Source organism: Hippocampus comes, unplaced genomic scaffold (assembly GCF_001891065.2).
Source record: "Hippocampus comes isolate QL1 unplaced genomic scaffold, H_comes_QL1_v1.1 scaffold293, whole genome shotgun sequence".
NCBI lineage: Eukaryota > Metazoa > Chordata > Actinopteri > Syngnathiformes > Syngnathidae > Hippocampus > Hippocampus comes.
The window spans coordinates 53,168-77,500 of record NW_017806272.1 but is presented as its reverse complement, the minus strand read 5'-3'; the positions used below and the strand labels follow the sequence as shown (position 1 = coordinate 77,500).

General features: G+C 41.3%; 3 protein-coding genes across 8 annotated transcripts; 2 read left to right on the top strand and 1 right to left on the bottom strand.

Moving 5' to 3' along the window:
* Positions 1-1,471: 1,471 nt before the first annotated feature.
* On the top strand, positions 1,472-5,522 carry LOC109507810 (agouti-related protein-like). The gene is made up of 3 exons (XM_019857471.1): positions 1,472-1,666; positions 4,088-4,161; positions 4,739-5,522. Exons 1-3 carry the CDS (start codon positions 1,546-1,548, stop codon positions 4,940-4,942), a joined length of 399 nt encoding a protein of 132 aa, XP_019713030.1. The 5' UTR covers positions 1,472-1,545; the 3' UTR covers positions 4,943-5,522.
* Positions 5,523-6,428: 906 nt separating this feature from the next.
* On the top strand, positions 6,429-20,722 carry wwp1 (WW domain containing E3 ubiquitin protein ligase 1). Of its 6 annotated transcripts, XM_019857522.1 has the most exons (26): positions 6,430-6,644; positions 8,420-8,557; positions 8,650-8,702; positions 9,735-9,826; positions 10,130-10,268; positions 10,382-10,506; positions 10,700-10,852; positions 11,249-11,321; positions 11,846-12,027; positions 12,437-12,818; positions 12,994-13,089; positions 13,377-13,551; positions 13,709-13,763; positions 14,012-14,096; positions 14,269-14,397; positions 14,704-14,776; positions 14,864-14,935; positions 15,065-15,153; positions 15,272-15,431; positions 16,192-16,325; positions 16,440-16,580; positions 16,684-16,804; positions 16,976-17,080; positions 17,783-17,879; positions 17,977-18,049; positions 18,579-20,722. In XM_019857522.1, the coding sequence occupies exons 4-26, from the start codon at positions 9,757-9,759 to the stop codon at positions 18,676-18,678; spliced, it is 2,829 nt and encodes a 942-aa protein (XP_019713081.1). In that variant the 5' UTR covers positions 6,430-6,644; positions 8,420-8,557; positions 8,650-8,702; positions 9,735-9,756; the 3' UTR covers positions 18,679-20,722. The 6 variants fall into 6 exon arrangements, with proteins under 6 accessions (XP_019713084.1, XP_019713083.1, XP_019713081.1 ...); XM_019857525.1 differs by lacking the exon at positions 8,420-8,557 and having other exon boundaries at positions 6,429-6,644; positions 9,754-9,826; XM_019857524.1 differs by lacking the exon at positions 8,420-8,557 and having other exon boundaries at positions 6,429-6,644; positions 9,715-9,826.
* A 138-nt stretch (positions 20,723-20,860) lies between these two features.
* On the bottom strand, positions 20,861-24,333 carry rmdn1 (regulator of microtubule dynamics 1). The gene is made up of 10 exons (XM_019857529.1): positions 24,132-24,333; positions 23,050-23,155; positions 22,862-22,946; positions 22,613-22,772; positions 22,278-22,367; positions 22,149-22,204; positions 21,464-21,551; positions 21,362-21,392; positions 21,119-21,252; positions 20,861-21,037 (listed from the first exon to the last, which is right to left on the bottom strand). Exons 1-10 carry the CDS (start codon positions 24,264-24,266, stop codon positions 20,996-20,998), a joined length of 927 nt encoding a protein of 308 aa, XP_019713088.1. The 5' UTR covers positions 24,267-24,333; the 3' UTR covers positions 20,861-20,995.

Genomic DNA, 24,333 nt, shown 5'->3' with positions numbered 1-24,333 from the left:
GAGCTGACAAAAGTAATAATCAATTTCCAAAATGACTGAAAATCAGCCAATGAAAATCAGATGTGGCTTTTGAATTGTGGTTTCAAAAGAATCAAACAACACAAATAAAACAGGCCTGCACAAAACTGATGGTATCCATCATTCAATATTTTGCGGCATAACTTTTTCAGGCAGTCAAAAAAATTCTGTAACTATCAGTAAGACGTCTGCACCAACAGGTATTTGGGCCTACTACTTGTGAGCACAATGCTCCAGTTGTCTCGGGTTTGAAAGATGCCTTCTCCAGATGGTAGAGTTTAAATAGGGTAGTTGGGTAGATTGTCCATAAATTTGTTCTTAGCCATTTTGGAGTGTTTTTAGCTGAGTTGCTTGGGATCATTATCATGTCGGAAGACCCGTGAGCAAGCCGCAGGACACATGGCATTATATTTTCCTCCTTGATAGTCTTGATTTCACTTTACCCTACACAGATTCATAACAGCCTGTGTGAGATATAGCAAAGCAGCCCCAGAACATAATCAAGCCATCTCAATGTTTCATTGTCGGGACAGTGTTATTTTTTTATTTATTGCTTTGTTTTTGCATCTGTAAAGATGGACTTGATGTGCTTTGCCAAGAGGGTCCTATTTTGTCTTAATCTGTCCAAATCTCCCAAAAGCTTTGTGGTTTCATAGTAGGCATTGTGGCAAATTCCAGTCATGACTTTTTTTAATGATTTGGTTTCAGCAATAATGTCCCTGTTGGGCATTTCCCATGAAGTGGACTTTTGCTGAAGATATGACAGATGGCGTAGTCTGATACCGATGTGACTTGACCTTGGATTTCACCCTTAATTTCTTTGGAGGTTATTCTGGGCTCCTTGGTCACCAGTCATATTAGACATCTCTTCAATTTGTCCTACCTACAGTCCCATGGGCATTAAACTTCCATATCATGCGTGCAACTCTTGTCACAGTCTTCATAGCCTGTTCACCTTTAACATGTTTGCCTTCCTAATCTCCTGAGACATTTCCCTCTTTTGCTTTCTTTGGCCTGTGCTTAGCTTTCGACATACCATGTTACCAAACAGCACGCTGACTGTTTATTATCTAATAGGCAAACTGACAAGTTGAAAGACACCCGTGATGCTAATTAGAGGGAGCACCTTACTTAGTTTGACGTGCCTACGCTCAAACCATTTTCAATTTTTTCCATCAATTTTGTCCAGGCCTTTTTCATTACATTTTGATGCTTCTGGGTTTTTTTTTCCATCAACAGAGGAGTGCTGGAAATTTTGTCTGTGTGTAGATTTTGAAGTTGGACTTGCTTGAAGGTCCAGAAAAGAAAGACCGTATAGGTCAATGATAGTTACACGGCTGAGAGGCGTGAAGACAAAGAGGGGCGGGTTCTGCGCATGTGTTTGCCTGCTTCTCAAATAAGTGCGAGTGCACGGAGGCAAAACAGACGAAGCAAGCCTGCCTGAACCTCTGGTAATCAGGCCAGGAGACCCCTGTCCTATCTTAAAAAAAAAGCGCTACCCCGTGACAACAGCTGGTTGCCGTCAGGATGAAGCTGTCCCTGTTGTTTTTATGTGTTCTTCATCTGGCCTTTGTCAGCGGAGGGCTTCTCACCAGCAATGATCTCCAGAGTGGCAGCAGCAATTTCACAAAGATCTCCAGGAGGGCAGGTGAGACGGCGCCACAAGCCAGATTGTTTTTTTTCCCCTTCACTTTATTGAGTTTCGTGTCATTATACAAGTAAAGCAGAGTAGCTATGAATTAAACCTTGGGTTGTCTCAATCAATAGAACCTACAGCCCTTGGCCCAAATATTGCCCATGAGATCATTGTATCTGGTCTACCCTGCAATTCTAAAAATAAATTCAACCTCAATGGAGCTGTTATTCTCATAAATAAAATAGATGTATTTTTTCATAACTTTAATGTGACCCTTGAAGTTCTTTGTAAAAAAAAAAAAAAAAAAAAAAAACCAAAACAAAACAAAACAAAACATGCATCCTGTAGACCTGGAGATGGTAGTCAGATAATCCTGGCCAGCCAAGGACAATTGGTGGGATTGCAGGAGACTGCGCTCGTGGAGCCCCGCAACACAGTCACCTCGTTGGCCACCCGGGTTGAGGAGTTGTTCACCCACGTCGAGCAGCTGGGCACCCGAGGGATGCTTCCCTCGGATCCCCGTGCTGTCACCATTGGGGTGTGTCCACCTCCTGTAGAACCCAACCTAGCATCTTCGACGTGCAACCAGCCACTTTTTTTTTTTCCTTGATAATGCACAGATGGCGGACTAGTTCTTGGGCTTTGGCGGTGAGCAAGGCGCAACCTGAGCTCCGGTCTTCCTTCCCGGATTTCCACCACCCGGTCTGTGGAAAGGAGGCCTGGGGACAATTGCGAGACTGTATGTGGAGTAGTTAGTCAGTTGTTCCGGATATTAGCAGCGGAAAGAGTGTTTGACAAAAATATTACAAGTACAGTTAAACTAGTTAGCAAATGCAAATGCATGTTCAGTTAAAAGATTTCAGTGATATCTTTTTTTTTAAATTTAGGGGCTTGGTCTATATACTGTTCATATTCAGTAAGTCGATCCTCATTTTAAATTGATAATTTTGCTCTAGCAAAATCTTTTTTTTTTTTTTTTTTTTAAATCAGTCCTCTTCAGCTGCTCAGTCACAAAGAATGATGGATCTGTATGCATTTTAATGCCAGAACAGTTTTTCTGCTCCAGCAACATAACTGATGGCAGGAGGAGTTCATTATGCATGCCTGCACCTCAATGCAAATGTGATTTGCAGGTATCTGGAAAATCTTCACCTGAATCCATGGGCTTCATGTTGACTGAAAAGCAGATGTCCACATTTGCTTTGGGTGATCTGTCCACCTCAAATGTCAGACTGTCGTAATTCACCTTAATGTTTTATTGGGAAAAACTAACTACGCATTAAAGGTGCACGTGCAAAAAGGTGAACCGCGACTACACTCACTCCTGTAATCCAATTTTTTTCACAAGTCAAATTGAAAAGCCTCCAGCACATCCATCGTTCTCATAGGATAGAAAGTGGGTGGATGTTAAATTTCAAAGAACCAGAGTCGCATTGTGATTTAAGGTTTGACCTGAGCAAATGTTTCGAGAGAGCTGTTCCTACATCTGATCAGACATGGAACGTTCTATGATGTGGTTTGGGTTTGTGCAGTACATACTGTACAAAATTACTTCAACCGTTTACAATGTGGCTGGTCTGGGGAGGCTGTTACAGCTACCTCAGCGTGAAATGGGAGGAAAACCATGAGCAGTAGGCACACAATTCCATTTTGATAATAGCAATTTGAAGGTTTTAGTTCTGTGTGATAAAGCAGACACAGGACGATGTGTGATTATGGGCTATGAAAACAAAACAAAAACATTTTGGTGCAGATCCAGGAGCTTTTGCAAAAGAACTTGAGCTGGAGAACTTAATTTGCATCATCACCTTTTTTTCCTTCCTTGGACATGCACATCCCCTCCACAAAACTTTCTAGAAATTGATTGAAATTTTGTCAGAACTGTGCAATCCCACTTGCACACACAGGGAACCCGCGAGTTGTTTGTGGCCTTGTGAAAAGAAGTGTAACATTCGAGCCACCACTTCAATCTGGCCCGGAACACCCATAGACATGATTGTTAACAGTTTTGCACTCGCAGAGGTCTGCACCATCTGGTTGCTCTTGTTTTGGCAGACATGGTTGTGAGAATGAACTTTTTCTCATCTGTTACACATCCAAGAAAAGTCAAGATTTATAATGCCAACGAGGCCCTCTAGTGAACACAAAAGGAAGTGATTGAAAACGTGTCTGGGGACACCATGTATTGTCATTAGTCAAACTCACGCGCGCGCGCACACACACACACACACACACACACACACACACACACACACACACACACACACACACACACACACGCACACACACACACTATTGTAAAATACGTGCCTTGGCTCAGTCACAGTTGGAAAACATTCAAGTTATTTTAAAGTTGCCTTTTGATGGAACTGTATCCATACAGTAGGCATCTGCAAGAATTAGAAAAAATAACTTCTGATTTTCTCTGAATAGGCAATTTTCCAAGCAGATACCGAACACTGTTTGCAAGAAGAGAGCAATATGAACAACAGAAGCTTCTGATGATGGTAAGTTGGTAAGAATGTATTATTATTATTATTATCATTGTTGGTATCATCTGTTCCAAGTTGCTGGTTGACTCGTTCATATTTTGAACAACCCCCTATACTCTACTATACTGTATGGTAATATTATTGTGCGTGTCAAACTAATTTTTTTTCAAGGGCAACGTTGTAGTTAGTTTCCCTCAAAGGGCCTTAATGACTGTGAAACCATATACCGTAATTGTATACAATAGAGTAATTGCTTCATCGTGTTATTAAATTTGGCCAACAAATTGATGGATAACAAGCTTCAAAGTGTAGAAATCAAGGCCTGTTTGACGATGTTCCAAAGTGTTTTAAAAAGAGGGGTGAAAACAAAATATGACACTATTTGCAATTTTTTTTAAAAGAGATTTTATTGACAAACATGAAATAAACACATGATTTGCTGTTTGGCTTGTGGGCCACATATGGCCCCAGGGCCTTGAATTTGAAACTTGTGTCATACTAAAGGAATGATCATATTTTTAACTTTATAAAAGTCGATTTTCGATGCCTACTTTTCATCAATGGTTGTTTTTCTTTTCTGGTGACCCCTCAGAGGCCGAAAAAAGTGCCTGTTCCTTCCAAGGACTCCCCTACCAAGGCACCACCAAAACCTGCTTCTGCCACGTGTTCCCAGCTGGGACAAAGTTGTTTGCCACATCAAGGCTGCTGTGTGCCGTGTTCCACCTGCCACTGCCACTTCTTCAAAGCCATCTGCTTCTGCAGAAGGATAAATATGCAATGCACCAAAAATACCTAAAAAAAAAAAAAAAAAAAGTACATCTGCCACCATTATGTTCATGCAGACGTAACTCATCTTCACTTTGAAGGACTTAAAAAGGCAACCGCTGGCACAGCATTATATGCTTTCAAGAACTAGGGGGATGAATTTGAACAACAATGCTATTAAACTACTATCAATATTTTTTTATACTTTTGTTAAAATGTACGTCATTTTGTAATATTGTATGCAGGGGCACCATTAGGGGGAGTCAAGTGATGATGATTGTAAGGGCCCTTGACTGACAGGGGCCCCAGAAAATTGAATTTTCAGATGCGGATGTGGACTCCACTCTAACTCCCTGGCGGGGCAACTGATTTTATGCTAACGTGCTAGTAGATAGATATCATTCTGCTACTGTAGTGTTCTCGGTTTTGTTATATATATATATATATATATATTGTTTCCTTTCTATCAGTCTTAAATGCATTATCTGCACACACACACACACACACACACACACACACACACACACACACACACACACACTTGTCAAAGCAACCCTAAAATGTGGGTCAAATCTGGCCTTCAAATATGGTAAGGTGAAACGTTGGCTTTGTGCTCAAGATACAGCAATACAAGTATGGCTTTTCCGCCATCTTCTGACGTCTTGATAAAGAACTGTGTTGAAGTGAATTTAAACAAAATGATTTTTTGTTTCTCTTTTTTATCATCTTGTGACATCTATAGACAATAATTACACTTTTTGGGGAGTGCATTAGTTGACACCATGGCTTGGACTCCATGTACTTTTCTGCTCATTTTCTTCTCTTAACAGCCATTGTGGAAGCTAGCCCAAAAAGCAAAGAAAATACACATGCCGAGTTAATCTACAGGTTCATAGTGAACTGAGCTATAGCACAGTAATGACAATCCTTCTTTGCAAAAGCCAATGAATTGAGGCAAGTCACATAATACTGAGAGATGAGGTCATTTATTTTTCTATCTCTCACTTTTCATGTGAGATTAATTGAAAGCTTACAGTAAATAAACCCATAAACCACACAATAATGTCAATAAGTCTCATGAATCTTAATCAAAGTCGAGCTCACAATAAGAAAACAGTTTATAGTTGCTCTAAACTCTACCACAGGTTCTTAGACGTGTTGAATTGCATGTTTTTATTGTTTCAGTACTGTATTTCTTTGGGGCCTGACTCCATAGCGGATTATTTTGGCAGGACTGGCCATAATGTACTGTTAAAAAAAATAAGACCATTTGCATGTGTGCATTTGTGTACCAATGCATGGGCGATGGCGCAATATAATAGATACGGAATTAATGCTGAAAAGGGCCAAGGTTGGCACTGACAAGTAGTTACACGAGGGTCTGCGTTGTGCACTGTAACATTCGCGCACACAAGCAACATAGTTCAATTGTGTCGAGCACGGTAAAAGTCCATGAGTTTATGCAATCTCGTGCATAAATATACTGCAAAGGTACTAGTTCCGAGTGCAACGTCTGTCCCGTTATTACACAGCGATTTTGTTTCAGGGGGTGGCGTGTTCGTCGCCGCTCAAGTGTATTTTTTTTTCTTCTCCCCCTCCCTGCTTGGTGTTTTCTGTACTGGGATGGCGAAAGATCCGGACAAGATTGGAGGCCTTTACCCTTAACAGGACTGACTGATAGGGAGTCACTGACGCCGAAACAGCCCGTGGGAAAGGAGAGGCAAACAGACAAGGTATCGACAAACGCTGAGGCCTACGATGGAATCGTCATGACTAAATGACGATCGTAAAATGTTTTCCACATATCCAACAAACGGTTCTGTACGATGGCGGACGATTAGCAAATGCTGCTAAAGTTTGCTATCAAGCCGGCCAGCTGACTCGGCTTTGTGAGTAATGTCAGCATTGTGTGTTAACCCGTGTGTAAGATGCGGGCATATATTGTAACACAAATAGAACCCGTTGACCGGGGTGGTCAACTGTATAGAAGCAGAATGAAACTGTTTTCTTGTAACGTTAGCTAGCTATGCAGCTAACTTGACAGTTAGCAAGCTAGCTTGGTGACTTTAGCTTTTGGCTGCCGAACATTATCCTGTCGTTCGCAAGCCTTATCTGACAGATAAAAATGTGACAGTTGCAGTTCAATCATGGATTTAGATTTGCAGTGAACCACACGATGTCTGGTAAAATGAGCTTTTAAGTCTGGTAAACTTCCTTGAGATACCACTAGCAAGACAGTACATGTCCAAAGATAGTAAGTGGTGTTAACGTCATTGTTTTGAAATCTCACCAAGGTGTTATACTTCTAAAATCAACACAGGGATGAGCTGTGCAGAACAAGATGACATGAACGGTTGATGGTTATAATCTGGCTTTTAATAGCTGAGTCAATGACACTAAAAACTAAGACAAGGCAGGCGTGCTGTTTGAAGAGCAATCCTGTGAGGTAGAGTATGACAACCTGCAATGATAGTGACATTATAGAGAGGTTGCACACTCTGTACTTAATGCTGACTTCATATTGTTATTCAGACCCTAGACTAGTTAAGACCAAATCAACAAGAACTCCAATGGGTGTAGTCAAATAAAAGGAGTCCATTTTGCCTCAATTTCTTCAGGACACAATTAATTAGCAATGCAACTGAAAGCCGAAAGCACTAGCACAGCCAATGAAAATATATACTGTCAGCTGATCAGCTGTCCAACACGTTTACATAACCATCATTTGACAGCCGCTGAAACCAGCCTTTTTTATGATGTACAGACCTGCACTCTTGTGCGAATGACTCATAGGCTCATTGTTCTACCCTTCGAGTTCTTCAGTATGCAGAAAAAAGCAGATAAGCAATCATTCTACCTTACGCTAGTTTCATTGTCCGGGGTAATTTCATCTTTCTCCAGTGATGGGTTCTGGGTTGTGGCTGATCCACACTGTAGTCACTGTAGTTTGAGGTCAACAGTGCCAGTAAGTTTGTCTTCCAGGGTGTCTCTATTCAGTAATTGCTGCATTTATCTTTAATTCCTGAATAGTTGACTAGTTCCTGCTGCTGAAAAAAAAAATCTCACCATTAGCTGCCACAAGCCATGCTTTATTTTAGGGATGCTATGGGCCAAGTGATAAGTGGCACCAGTTTTCCTCTAAACATGGCATCTGGCTTACATGCCAAAGGGTTCAGCTTTTGTCTCAGCAGACGAGCCAGGTTGATCTCTCATGGTCTACAGTCCTTCAGGGGACTTTTGGCAAACTCCAGGCAGCCAGTCATATGCATTTTACTAAGATGTTGCAACTCCCTGGCTAGCCTAACGTACAGATCTGATTGGTGGATTGTTGCTATGAGTGTTGTCCTTTTTGAAGGCTCGCCACTTTCCACAGAGGAAAGCTGGAGCTGTGACAGAGTGACCGTTGGGTTCTTGGTCACCTCCCTTGGCACTTTTCAACCGATGGCGCAGTGTAGGTGGGGCAGCTGTCGACGGTGTCCTAATGGTTCATGACTTCTTCCATTTATAGATGATGGAGGCCACTGTGCTCAGTGGGAGCTCCAAAGCAGCAGACATTTTTCTGCACCCTTCGCCATGTGTATGACCTGAGACAAGTCCAAGGTCTACAGACGATTCATTTAACTTCACGCTTAGATTTTGGGCCGACGTGCATATTTTTCATCTTCACAGAGCACATGTTATCCATTTTTGTGTCTTCGTCGAGTGTTGTAATTTGAATTACATTTTTTTTTCTTTCAGATCATGGGACACGGAGTGGACTAAACTGGAAAATCAAATAACACACGCTAACTGTAAGTATTCTTAAAGAATGCAGGACAAAAACAAAAAAACAACGATATATGCATCAATGGCTGTCGTCCACAATGCCATGACCTGATTTGTAAAACTCTTCCACTGATACAATTTCAATTACACTTCGTCGTGACACAAGATAATGTATCACTGGCACTGTATCTTTATTCTGTCTAGTTAAACATTGCTTTTCCAGGAAAGGCAGCTGAGTGCAGTTTCTCATTTGCAGTGCCGACCTGGCTAAATGTTACCAAAAATCATATCGCATAGGTGCCAGTGCTGGAGATTCATATTCCCCAGTAGGTTAAAGAATGGAACCTTCCCAGAGTGAAACACTTTGGTTTGAACTGTAGTCATTCATTTTGTCATGGGAGACTTCAGATTTGTCAAAATGACAAACTCCACTACGTATTTTTTTCCCCCGTTTTTGTGTGTGTGTGTGGTTCCGCAATCGAAGTGAAACAATGGTCGCAAAGTGTTATGAAATAGAACTGGAAATTGCGACGGAGGAACTTGACTGGCTGCTCAGCACAGTATGGGCGAGACAATGAATGAAACATCAAGTACATACTCACAATAATTTGATCATTTTATTATTGGTGACCTCAAATAACAGGGCAGCTTGTTCAACTTTGGAGACTCCACTGTATATTTTGTTTGTGCAGAATATTTCAAAAATATATTTTTAGTGTTTAGAACAATATTACAGATGACTACGGGTGCTGGTATGGCTTATGTATTTGCAAAAGCATTGAAACATTGATCAAACTTGATAAAATAAACACACAAGAAAATACAGATATGCGGTGTAATATTCTGTGGCCTTCTACTATTTTGTTCATTTAATCTGAATTGTAATGCAAATCAACATGACAGTTTGGGTTATGTAATATTTTAAGTATAAAAAAAGTTGAAAGTGAAGAATAGGTTTAATTGAATGCAGATAATGAAAAAACTCAATTTGTATAATTACAATGTATTGATGTAATTGTGCATGTAATATATGCTCAGCCTGTGTGTGTTGGTTTGAGGTTTCCCACTGTGGTGTAGGACATGGCCACAGCCTCGCTCAGAGCAGAGTCAAGCCCTAACTACAGAGGAACATCACAGCTCCATGCAGTTGGTGAGTCCAATTTATGTACCGGACGAGATACATTCAGTGCTTGTGGGGATAACATAAATGAGTAGCTAGATCATGACTGTCGAGTCCAGATTGCCTTACGTATGCATTACAACGCTGCTGCCATGAGATTTGTGGAGTGGTGGATCGCTCCCAACCACTATTTCACAATAATGAGCATGAAGCCAAATCCATGTTACTGATCGTGCCTGTGTAATTCCTAACGCCTGTACGTGTTGGGTAATTGCTAACCTCCATGTTTTCCAAAACAAAGGTAAATTGCTTCTGTCTGTGTCCTCCCAATAGTTTCCTGTGCCAAAATCAAGAGGAAGAAAAGCTTATTTGGAGTTGCCATTTACGTGGAGGTGACAGCAGAGGGGGAGTCGCATCGCACAGCGAAGTCCCACAGCTCATCTAGTCCTAAATGGGATGAAAGGCTTACTCTGTAAGAGGCAACACATTTTCCCTCATGTGCTAATCATTGGATAGTTCATGTCTCAACTTTTTATCCAACATTTTGAGTGTAACTGTAAATCTTATGTGTCTTTAAACCAATAGGAATGTAACACCACGCAGCCAGGTGGACTTCAAAGTATGGAGTCACCACACCTTGAAAGCCGACGCCCTGCTAGGCAAAGCCTCGCTGGACCTGATAGAAACCTTGGAGCAGCATGAAAGAAAATGTATGATTCAAAAGACAATATTTCCAAACACATCCACGCTATATTAGTGAAGCTGTGTTCGCCATCGCTCCCATGCCGCTTGCAACTTCACTTTGTCTCCGGCCACTGTCGGCGGACCCCTTTCTTTGTACAATACAGAAATCTATTGCATGTTGGTTGGTTCTTAACCCATTCCTTTTTGTTGGCTGCACAGTGGAGAATGTGAAGGAGGTGCTGAAGCTGAGTGTGGAGCACAAGGGCATTTTGGTGCCTGCGGGGGAGCTGACGGTCTACCTGGATGGTCTTACTGTGAGCGATCATGAGGAACTGGCACCATTAACCAATGGGAATACAGCAAATGGCACGAGTAAGATCATCATTTTCTTTTGCCACTTCTGATTTCATGATCCACTTGTGAAATGTAAGCAAAAAAAAAGTACAAAAAAAAGGAAGGGTAATATACTGTAGGCCATGAACATTTTGCCTGTCACATCCATTATAGGTTGATAAAAAGTGAATTCAATTACATTCTGTTGTTGTGACAAGCATCCAGTATTTCTTGGCAGAGTCAGTGAGGAAAGCATCCTTTCCGACAAGATAAGCCCTCGGTGTGCTTACCTTTTAATGTCATTTTTTTCCCCCCACTTCTGATAAATCTAGTCCTGTGTCAGCACCCTCATTAATGTTTTCTGGGAGATCACATGCACACTCCTCCCACGCATTTGCCCTCAAATTGTCAATAACGTCCTCCACACCTCCCCAGAAGTCCAGCAGAATGGCGACGCCTTCCACGAAAATGCAGAATCCTCTTCCTCTTCATCAAGGGCTGCCAACAGGTAAAAGCTTTTCAGTAAACGGTTTCAGATTTCCATCCATAAATCACATGACCACCAAATATTTTTAAAATGACCAGAGATCAAATTTTGTCTTTATTAGGGAAAAAATGCTCAAAGTACAAATTTGTTTACAATCGTCCAGCCAGATATGCAGATGCAAGGTCACTAAACTAACTACATGAAAAATATCGTGTAGCAACAACAAAATAACTGAAGACACTTGTGCAGCTGAGCTTCATCATGTGGATGTGACAAGGCTCTGTCGTCTAATGAATATCATCACCTCCGGCAGTGAGCCTATAGCCAGTGTTGTGCAAAACATGCCGTCTTGTTGTGAGCACATTGCTTGTCGTCTTGCCCTGAACCTTATCCTAACATCCCAATTTCATTCTGTTATTTTTTTTTCCTTCCCACAATTGGTTTTCATTATCTGCATTACAAAAGTCTTAGTTTTTGAAGGGTTAATCAGATATAGTGTTTATAAATGCCCTCACCTGATGAGGTCGATTTGCTTCCACCTGCAGCACAGTGAATGGGACAGACCTGGGCCCGCGCTCAGCTTCCTGTTCAGCCTCGAATGGATTGAATAGTCAGGTGCCTTCCAGTTCCTGTAGCCCGGCCCTCGGTCACATCATCAATGGCGATGTCACTCCCAACTCCACACCGAGCCACCAACCCTCAGATAGTGATACGGAGAGTAGGACTCGTGAGTATAAGCTTTACCTTGCACTTGACAGTATCTGAACAACAGTCCCTACGCCTGTTTAGTGCATCATGGCATCATTTTGTGAATCCACTGGTGTTTCCGGTGTAACTAATGAATGCATATTGTTGTTTTGTATTCAAATGCATGCTTATTTAACGTTTGAGCTTTTTGTTCATACTGCTCGTGCTTTCAGATAATTTTATTATACTGTATCTGTTGCTGTATCATAATTTTCAAGTGACAAAATGTACAATGCTCAACACAAATGAATCCCACTTTTAAAAATATGCACTATGTCCATTTCTCAGTGATGGCTAATCACATTAGAAAATAACGATTATGAAATGAACTTTAAGGGTTTTTTTTTTGTTTGTTTTTTAACAAATCGGGTCATCATTTGATGTGACAGGTGATGCGTTGCCTCAAGCAGAAAACGATGAAGACTGTGCTCCAGATGCTCTTCTCCCAGAGTCCGATACAGCTCCAAATGAGACTGCTCAGCCGCCACCAACACAGGCTCCAACCTTGTCTTCTGCTGCCAAGCCGAATGACGGTGTTGTTGCCGCTGATGCCGCCGCTACTGCTGCCTCTTCCGCGTGCACTTCCTCAGCACACGGTGCTACCGCCATCCCGACGTCCTCATCATCAGTGTCCGCCTCCCCAACACCGGGAGAAACAAATGCGTCAGCTGAGAGTGGGAGCAGTAGCAGCGCTGCAACAGTAACTACCGATGGGGCCAAACCCAGACAACAGGCCCCTGCAGCTGGGGCCCCAGATCCTCTTCCACCGGGGTAAAACAAACAAACAAAACCATTTTTTCATATTCCAAATACCATTATCATGTCATCATTGTACTGACTCTAAGAACTCGTTGTAATTCCCATTTTATTTTATCTTCAGAATCTTTCTGAAAACATTCTTTCAAATAAGGGCCCTTGTCATCAACCACATGATTATGCCTCACAGGTGGGAGCAGAGAAAAGACCCTCATGGAAGAACATATTACGTAGACCACAACACAAGAACTACGACCTGGGAAAGACCACAACCACTTCCACCGGGGTGAGCTTGAATTTCGTTGTTTTCTAGCCTCAGCCCACTTAGGGTAATTGGAAGTGAATTCAGTGGGTCGGGAAAAGAACCTCTGATGCTCCTTTGAAAACCAGACCAAGTGTTCTATGCACCCATGTCTACTTTTGCGGTATGTATGTGGAAATTACATACAAATGTAGTTCACATTGCTCTTATTGATGGATAATGTTTGAAAATAAAAGTATCAATATCAAACCCATCTCTTAAATGGGGGACTGACAGACTGTTTCCCCCTCTCTTTCTCATTTGTCTATTAGATGGGAGCGCCGTGTCGATGACCGAGGCAGGATCTATTACGTGGACCATAACACCCGAACCACCACGTGGCAGCGTCCCACAATGGAGTCAGTACGGAATTTTGAGCAGTGGCAGAGTCAGCGCAGCCAGCTGCAGGGAGCTATGCACCAGTTTAACCAGAGATACCTCTACTCTGTAAGAATATTATCACCCCATTTCATGCATCAGCTTATCTCGTTCCTCCAGCATTAGAATTACACTTGCCTATCCCAAAGACATTTCAAAGTAAAACCTTTGGCTTCACCAAGTTCAATTTTCATAAATGGACGTGCGTCTACATTCCTCATTTTAGGCATCCATGATGTCTGCTGAGAACGATCCACTAGGCCCACTACCTCCTGGTTGGGGTGAGTTCACATTCTGTTTGACTCAAGAGGCTGGATATACTGCATGGGTTGACAGTTTGAAGCTTTTGTATATATTTACAGATGTATTTTAGAATAGCTTTACAGCGCATACTTGTTATCAGTGGGTTGTCATTGCAAACTTCACTCTTGATTCTATTATTCTATTTCTGTTGTTTACAGGCCACGGGAGATGCATTTGTGTCCCTTTTTAAGATTCTATCCGATTTTATTTTCTTAAATGTTTCTAGAGAGGCGTGTGGACTCCAATGACAGAGTATACTTTGTCAACCACAACACCAAGACAACACAGTGGGAGGACCCCCGAACCCAAGGGTGAGCTAAGACGAAATGGGATGTCTAACACATGAAATGTTGCGAAAAGAAGGTCCGAATATCAATTTGCCAACAATTGGGAAAATATTGAAAAATGTTCAGTTAAACTTGAGAGTCACACCAAAATATTGATTCAAACATGAAATCTAAACAATTTTTGTATGCGTTTCAGGCTACAGAATGAGGACCCTCTCCCTGAGGGTTGGGAGATCCGCTACACAAGGGAAGGTGTTCGATACTTTGTCGATCATAACACCAGAACGACGACATTTAGCGACCCCCGCACTGGAAAGTCCTCTGTGTAAGACTAAAAAAAAAAATACTTGCACATTTATTTTAAATGTAGTCTAAAATGTAATCTTTAATGGACAATCTTTATTAGTCAGATCTTATTTGTCAGTTCATCATGCATGTAATTGATTTGCACAATTTATTAGTGACTCTATAGAGAGGAAGACATATGGCTGAATTTCCTGGCAAAAGCCAGGAAACTGTTTGGCACATGTGTCCCATTAATGTCACAACATTGTGATAGAAGCACCTACTCATTCCATGTAAAAGTAAAATCTGCCACTCCACTTAACTTTTTGTCTTTGTGTGTGTTCAGCACCAAAGGTCCACAAATTGCATACGAGCGCAGCTTCCGGTGGAAACTTGCCCATTTTCGCTACCTGTGCCAGGTCTGTGCATGTATGCTTTTCCTTTTTCCAGCTTGCCTTTTGAAAACTATATTATGCATTTTCAATTCATATTTTATTTGTACTCAGTCAAATGCCCTCCCGAGCCATGTGAAGATCACCGTCTCCAGACAGACGTTGTTTGAAGACTCATTCCAGCAGGTAAATGGATTGTTGCTTCAGTGTTGTCATCGGTGTTAAAGCACACACACACAGTCAAAAGATATACAGCCCTTTACCAATGCTACTTGATCAGAGTGTCTTTTTGTTTTTATTTTGTATATTTTTTAGATTATGGCCCTGAAACCTTACGACTTGAGGCGGAGACTTTACGTCATTTTCCGAGGCGAGGAGGGTCTTGATTATGGCGGCTTAGCCCGGTAATACATGAAAATGAATGCTATAAGCTGCATCACTGAAACCCTCTGAAACCTGAAATTTATTCACTTGTTTTTCTTGCCATCTTGTCCTTTTCTTCATCTCCTTCTTTCTCGACAGGGAGTGGTTCTTCTTGTTGTCGCATGAGGTGCTGAACCCCATGTACTGTCTGTTTGAGTACGCCGGCAAGAGCAACTACTGCCTGCAGATCAACCCAGCTTCTGCAATCAACCCGGACCACCTCTCATATTTCTGCTTCATCGGCAGATTTATTGCAATGGTATGCTGGCAAAACCCCTCTCTCACTGCAATATTAATGGCCTACAGTGCACGATTGAAATGTGTTTTGATAGTCTACATCTTAACTTCAACAGATATAATTTGTTAGACTGTGGTGTAGAGCTGCAGTCATTCATCAACAACTAATGGATGATCAGATATTAATAATTATTTTTCAAAAAAACGATTATTGATTTAGAGACCTTCTTTAACTCATTGTCCAAATCCTCAGAATTTCTGCCTTTCAACAGTAAATATTGTCAGAGTTGTGATGTCTTCCATGAAAGCCAACTAAATATATTTGTCCTGAACATGAGGAGGAGCCTTTGAAAGTGTCGAAGGTCTTTCTAGAATTTGGAAACCACGTGCGGTGAAGTCGCGCCGGAAGTGACATAATGTGGCCGAAAATGCGGCCTGTGAATTTGGACACAGCTTGCGTTTCTTCCCAAGCCAGTACAATATGCAGAAAATAGGTTATAAAATTACCATATGCTGCTTTTGAGACTTCTGTTGAGGTGGAAATAGTCTACTTCAAATTGAAAATGTCAATTATACATGCGCAAAGCTGCTCGGAAGGTCTCAAAACAATGAAGAGGAATACGTGATAGGCCCGGTACACTTTGGACTTCTCACCAGCTAGTTGCAGGGCATCTGTAGACAAGCAACCATTCACGCTCTGTCCATAATTAAACTAAGTGGTGGAACCTAATGCAGGTTTAGTTTATTCGATGGAATCAATTTTATTTCTCTCTGCGCCACAGGCACTTTTTCATGGAAAGTTCATCGACACGGGCTTCTCCCTGCCTTTCTACAAACGAATGCTCAATAAGAAGCTCATCCTCAAAGATTTAGAATCCATCGACCCAGAGTTCTATAACTCGCTTATATGGATCAGGTGAATATTTTGCCGTCATCGATATTGTCTGTTTCCAAAGTATCAAAGGTACTGGAAACCGTGCTCTTACTCTGCATTTTTGTTGTCGTTTTTTAATGTAAAACTGTGTCTTAGGGACAACAACATTGAGGAGTGTGGTCTGGAGATGTATTTCTCAGTGGACATGGAGATCTTGGGCAAAATCACATCCCATGACCTCAAACCTGATGGCACCAATGTCCTTGTCACTGAGGAGAACAAGGAGGAGTACATCAGGTTCTGGCACTGGCTTTTTTTTTCTTTTTTTGTTGAGCAGAAATGTGCCCCCTGATATCAATTTGCATACCCGACATATCGAAATGTGCTCTGTGGCTTGCAGTTTAATGGCAGAGTGGAGGTTCTCCCGTGGAGTTGAAGGTCAAACCAAAGCTTTCCTGGATGGGTTTAATGAGGTGGTTCCACTTCAGTGGCTCCAATATTTTGATGAAAAGGAGCTGGAGGTAAGCCGCATTACTATTCACTGTTTTATCGCAACGCTGTACCCGTGGCGAAACAAACAGAAGGATCAGTTATGATTTGGGGGTGCTTTGTCAAATCTTAAACAGTGAAGTACCAACAATTATGTCCATGTGTGTTTTCTGTCATTTCTGTCCTGTGTGTGTGTGATCCAGGTGATGCTATGTGGCATGCAAGAGGTGGACTTACAGGACTGGCAGAGGAACACGGTGTATCGCCACTATACCAGGAACAGTAAACAGATCATCTGGTTCTGGCAGGTACTGTCACATAAACAACACACATGCCATCCAGATGTGGAGAAGCATATTTTTCTCGCACGCAGCTTATGAAGGAGGCATAAAAAGAAAGCTGCAAACACATGACAACACTTGAAGCAAATGTTCTCTTTTCTGTCCAGAAGTATTTTGACACCTCTCCAGACTCTGACGTATCTGTGTTCCCTAAGTAGCTGTTATTGCTTTACTTGCCTTTGTCTCGCGGGTAGCATGTACATAAAATTGGGTGGTTGGAGTTGCACTAGCTAGCCAAGTACTTTTTATTTTCTAATCAAACTATTAGAGTTGTACCAACCGCCGTCAGGTTCTGTGTTAGAGTGGATCAAAATGATTCTCTGATTTCTTGACAGAATTGAACAATTTTTTAGTTTTATAATCGTTACATCTAGTAGAAATTGAAACAGTGCATTATAACTACTGTTTTTGTTTTCAAACTTTAATATGCGCCCAACTTGACGCATAACTTAACAGGAAGCTTAACTGGCTTTGCTGTTGCTTTGTGTAACTGTTAATTCTTTATGGAACAGTCTGTCAAAACTTAGTTGTTGAAATACACAGGCAACAAATAACATAAACAAGAATAAATCACCAAAAACAAAAAAACATGCCAGGGGCCACCAACTTGGAAAATGTATAACAGTACAAATGATGGGTGTGTATTCTCCCTTCTTTCCCTGCATGCAGCTTGTGAAAGAAGTAGACAACGAAGTGCGTCTGCGCCTCATGCAGTTTGTCACTGGAACCTGCAGGCTTCCCCTGGGCGGCTTCGCTGAGCTCATGGGTGAGCTGGGCCACACAAAGACTTCTCACATATTGTTCTGTAATTACTTTTTTTTTTTTTTGCCTCCTTGTATTCTTGACCTTGCTTTTCATTGTAGGAAGTAACGGGCCTCAGAAGTTCTGCATTGAGAAGGTTGGCAAGGAAACATGGCTTCCCAGGAGCCACACATGGTGAGTGGAAGGCTCTGACATTTTTTTGTCATTAAGTCATTTGTTCCTCGGATTTCAGAACAAAACTTGAATAATCCCAACTTGAATAGTTCCCCAAATAGATGTGATTCGCTCTTTGTGAGGTCACCTATTTGTAGATATTTGGGGGTAGCATCTTGGTGCCATGGAGCTTTTTTGAAGTCAGGCAAGTAGTGCTTTATCGCCATCTAGTGACAGGTATAGCCATTTATAAATCTCAGATTTTCACAGTCCCTCACACGACTATCATGTAAATGCAGGGGGTCCGCAGTTTATGATTAAGTTCTGTTCCTGCATTGGTGAAGTAAACCAAATTAGTTTGTAAGATGCACCTTGTACGAATTCAGTTTCATCAAACAAGGACCTCTTGTAAAACTACGTCTAGCAACTAGCAAGTCAACCACCTGTAGCTACGTTTGGCATATTCAGTTTTATTAATTCCACTGGCTCGTGAGTGGATTGAGCATTATTGTTCTTAAACTAATCCTCGGGTGACATCGTGTGTCTACAGCTTCAACCGTCTGGACTTGCCCCCTTACAAAAGCTTCGAGCAGCTCAAAGAGAAACTCCTCTTTGCCATCGAGGAAACAGAAGGATTCGGACAAGAATAGACAAAGCGCACCTCCCACGGTTTCCTCCTCCGCCCTCCTCATCACTGATTGTTTGACCGAAATCAATCAAGTAATTGCACAAGATAACCACCGATGTATATAAGCTATTTTTCAGTTTTAACCAAATCTTAATTTGCAGCATTATTCTTGCCGCAGTCTTGTTTTACCAGACCTTTAATATATGGAACTCCCAACAAGAAATATGCAAGCCACCCTAGCTTTTTGATCTTGTTTAAAAATGCAGAAAACACGGATATTTTCAAGATGAAACCCCCTTAAAGCTTTCAAGAAAAGACTGCGTTTTGGGACATGATTTATTGTGAAGCTCTAGTTCTATAGAGCTTTTAAGTAGTAGTAGTAGTCTGGTGCCTGATATCACTTAAACCAACCATCACTCATAATTCATTAAACTGCAGATTTAACAAAAAATGTAAAACACCTGTAAAATGTTTGTGCTTTAAAAAATGGCCTGTACCATTCAGTGAACAAATTAAAATATAATGTTGGTGGATTCAGTTAAAAGTAATTTGGTTGCACCCTTGAAACTACGGTACATTAACAAACAGAGCAGATTAGCTGATAGTGTTCAGCACAGTGGCCTTGTGGTGGGGTTCTGGGTTTGAATCTCAACTAAGCCCCCCCTCCCATGGGGAGTTCTGTGCTTGTCTGCCATTAATTTTTCATTCAAATTGTACAGGATGTTTTATTTTGATTTGCTAACTAAATATTATTCAGGAGAGTGATGTAAGGTTTTTTGGGGGGGTTTTGGGCACTCTACCTTTGTTCCCCCCTGAATGGCTACCTCCAACTGCTGAGGCGAACTGCCATCACATCACACACACACACTTGGCCTCATGTTGAATACAATAGAAAGTACCCATGAAAAACGCTCACTTTCTGGTGACTTATTGAAAGTGTTGCAGGTCCACGATGACATGTTCCTGCCCGCCTCGGCTGCAGTGAGGCGGGATGACATGCTGAGTCATCACTGGGTTAGAACAGAGGTTTTGAAACTTTTTTTTTTCTCCAAGGTTCCGGCGACAAGGTGCTCTAAATTATTTCATTAACTAAAAAAGATGCAGCACTAAAAAAACATAACATTTCAAGTCCAAACGTGTACACATGGAGCACAGACCTTTTCATACCACAAGCATTAAGTGGGTATTTGTTAAGGTTCTCATGGGGAATCTAATCTACATGCTGTGAGTGTGCTTTTGGGCCAGGCTTCAAGCCGTAAATTCTTTTCCTGGCCTCACTTCGAACCCCTTCCCCATACGTTTTATTTTTATGCGTCATTTAGTACCCCACGATGCAAAGAAAACAGTCCAATTGGCTCAAAAGTGACATATGAACTTTGCAATTTGTCGGCAGCCGTGCCCAAAATCCATTCGCTTCCCAAAATTCCACCGCTTGTCCTCACTTCACTTTGAAAAATACAGGTGCTTTTTTTGTTGGGTGGTCTAAATTAAGACTGAAATTTATGTTGGATCAAGATGCTTTTAGTTTTTTTTTTTTTTTTTTTTTTTTAAAGTTGTTTATCCCAGCTCTAGCTTGCGCTGGAAAGGATGGATAATATTACGGAGGAAACGTATTGTATTGTAGCAAAAGGAGCCGACTTTGAAAACTGTGCTTCCTTTTTCGATCGCAGACTTGTAATCGAAGCGAATCCGAAACTGTGTATGTGAATACTCATTGTACAAAGATAATGACAGATAGCATACTTAGATATTATTATAAATCACAGGGCCGCCATTCCAGTGTTGGGAATTCTGTGATGCCTTTTGTTTCATATCAGAAATAGACCGGGAGCGTTTCAGGCGGCCTTCAAGGCAGGAAGCGCTAAGCGTGCCAGCTGCAGCGTAGGCCGTCTGAAAGGCAACCCGACTGTAACATATCGCGTGTAGATACACACTGTAAACAACTACTACACTGTACAGAATGGCCCTTTACCGGTGTATAGAGGATTCATTTTTAAATCAGCTTTCAGCCATTTGAAATGGAGAGATGGATTTATGAGATACAAATAAATACGTGACTGACTCCCTTCCCCGCCATGATTGTGCTTTTATTTTCAAGTTGTGAGGGTGGAAACAAGTGATTTCTATGTCCAAAGCCAATCATAAACTATGTTAACACAAATGGAGAGATGGATTTATGAGATACAAATAAATACGTGAATGACTCCCTTCCCCGCCATGATTGTGCTTTTATTTTCAAGTTGTGAGGACGGCACCTCGTGGAAACGAGTGATTTCTATGTCCAAGGCCAATCATAAACTATGTTAACAATTAGGGGACATTCTCAAAAGGTGCCAGGTTCATCTGAACTTCTTTAACAGGTCAGCGGCTTCTTTATGGACCTGAACAGAACGAAATAGAAAAGGCGCATCGGTACAAAGCGCTCCTCATGTGTAACACAGTAACTCCAGATCGTTTAGTACCTCTTTGTCTTCGTGTGTGCGAGGGGGGTAATCTTTAGCTTTGTTCAGCCATAGCAGAGCTTTCTGCTCATCCTTCATGGCCATGTAGGTCTTCCCCAGCATGAGGAGGTTTTTACTGTAGAAGTTTGGATCCACTTGGAAAAGACAACAACAATAAGGGGTAGCAGTGACCTATTGAAAGCCCCCACACACCCCCTTCTGTTATTCCCCTCCTTAAAGTTAGAGCAGAAAAGCATGTTTTACCTTGTTCAGCTTTCAGGAAGAACTGCAAAGCCTTGAATGAAAAGACTTTTTTTTTTAAACTAAACTTGAACGCATGTTAAAAAAAATAATACCAAGTCTTACCTCCTCATATGTGGATGTGGGAGGTGACGCAAAAATAACTGCTGCCACCTTGCGTTGATACCACGGCAGCTCAGAAAAGGTAAAACACCTGAAGAGATTTTTTTTTTTTTTTAAAAGGGAAGTGGAAGAAAAAGTGTCCTACATCAGTCTAAATATTCACTTCCAAAAATGATTCTGCCAAGCAAATATCACTGTGCTTGCAAATTGGCTTACATACATTTATTGCAAATATTTATATGTATACATAGGAAAACAGAAAAAAAACACCAAATACAAATGATAGGTTAAAGTGATATTTGAGCCTTTTATGGAAACAATAACTTATTATCGTGGGGGGAAAAAATACCATATTAAATGATTCAGCTCTGGAAAAAATAAAGAGAACATAAAAGCACTTGGCTTTTTTTGGAGGGGGCGGGGGTAATTTTGACATTTTTTTTTTTTATTTTCCGCAAATACAAATAGTCATTCATATAATGTATTTGGGAGTTTTTTTTCCTCAAACATATATGGCAACACATCAGTCTGTCAAGCGTAGATTTTATCGCTAGAACAGTCTCAACTAATCTCATAATTGACCAATATGATGAAGATAGGAATATGTTTAGCAAACCTAAAAGCACTGTTCACAATTAACTCAAGTCTTTATGGTTTACCAGGGCACAAAAAAGATCTTACGACTCACCAGTAGCCCAAAATGTGCAAGGATGTTGCATCTTTGGGATTGAGCTCGAGGGCTCTCTAGGACGAAATCAACATTCACAAAATTACATTTTATGTCGTCACAGTATGACTACAGTGGGCTAACTCTCACCTCTAGATGTTCTCGGATTGCAAAAGAATTTCCAATTTTAACCTTGACTCCCTCATACTCCCCCACATCGCTCAGGCATATTGCATACCACTGTGGGATTAAAAAAAAAAAAAAGTGTAAATTTGAGACATATGTTGAAATTGCAATGATGTGAATTATATGGAAGTAGATGCTTGTCAAAATAATGGACATCATTCACACAATTACAAAGCACAAATATCTTCTCGAGTTATCCATACGCGTCATTATCTGCAAGGTATAGATAGCGGTTGTGTAGTTTTCATAATGAAGCCACAAAAAAAAAAAAATGCATGACAAACATGCCTGTGTCTTACTTTGTGTGCTGCAAAACACTTGTCATCTTTCTCCAAGGATTTTTTTGCATATTCAAAGGCCTCATACACCAGCTGTTTCTTCCGTGCCTCCTTGGTGTCGGGCAGCTCAGAAACATCACGGGACACTCTTGCCAGCCTCCACAAGAACTCTGCATTATCGCTGGACACACACACACAAAGCGTACTGAGGGGGACAGTGATGGGTACACAAGCTGGTAAGCAGGTCAGATGTGAAATGTGGCTCCTCACCTGTCTTTGTACTCCAGTAGGAGCTGGTAGAGTTTGTGTGTCTCCGCGCAGCTGTAAAGGTAGTCGGCCTGCTCAAGAACCTCCTCTTCTCAGAACACAAAAATACATCAAACCCCAGTTCGGTATCGTCTTTCTTTATGCTGATTCAGATTCCACAATTATTCATTTCATACTGAATTGTGAACTACCTTTTTCCAAAGCGAGGACCACAACTGAATCATGTACCCTGCGATAAGCTCCATATGTCAGACACGAGAGCGTTGGGAGTCCCAGCAGGAATGCAGCCCTTCCACCCTTCACACGATGAAGACAAGGTACATTGACATGAAGACGTTTTGTTCGATGTCCCAAGGCAGTTCCCGAAATGTGCAACATGTGTGGCCGCACGCTGGTCAATATCACAATAGCCTAAAGTACGTTTGGGGCCCGGATTAGAATCACTCATGAACATTTTGCGGAATAAGGAATTTTGAGGTCTCTTAAATGGCCAGACATTTCCATATACACCAATACAATGATAAATCTCTCATTTCCTTCATTTTACACTTTTTTTCCCATTTGATGTTCATGTTGGCATGTAGTGTGCATGGACTTTGTTTTTAGGAAAGCCGTTTTGATCTTTCAAGCGATGTTCATCTTACGGTCCATGTACTATTATGGTGTTTGTCCTCACCATTGGGACAACTACGACTACATACGAGTAGTCCTTACATAGTTTACTTACATACATAGTTAAGAATACCTTGTCACGTGGCGTGTTACTACTGCACGTTTTTTTTTTTATTGTTTTAAATGTATGGCTTTGAACTTTATTAATGAATTAGCATAGGTTTGTTGGACAGAGGTTGAGCTTGATGAATATTATGATTGTTTATTTTGAAAACAAAACATTTTAAACAGGCTTTTTTGTTTGTTTGTTTGTTTGTTTGTTTTTCTGCCTAAATTGTCATACAATTCTGGGATGACTCCTTTTCTACATATACACTCCACGGACACTTCATTAGGACATTTTTTCATTAGGACCTTGCAACTTCAACTACACACTAACACACACACATTCATATGCGCTGTTTGTGCACGCGCGCGCGCGCGCGCGTGTGTGTGTGTGTAAACAAACAAACAAACATATACACTGACAGTTGAATGTTGTTGACTAAGACTAAACTCTGCCATTAGATTATGCAGGTCTCCCTATTTGAGCCGGTGAGCAACAACATAGTAACACACAGCATCAAAGAAAAATATAAAATGCAACCGGCACGGTATTTACTGTGAGAACATTGACGACCCTTCTTGTGGAGGACCAATAAAGCCGATTCGCCGTTCTGATTCGGATGCCTTTTGCCCACGTTGCATATGTGAAGGTCCTGTTGACACACCGCGTCCAAAAGAAGCCAGGCATCATCACATCAGACGTCCAAACCGGGAGTGAGAAAGTTGCTCACCTGTCAGATATTTATTTACCAACGGTC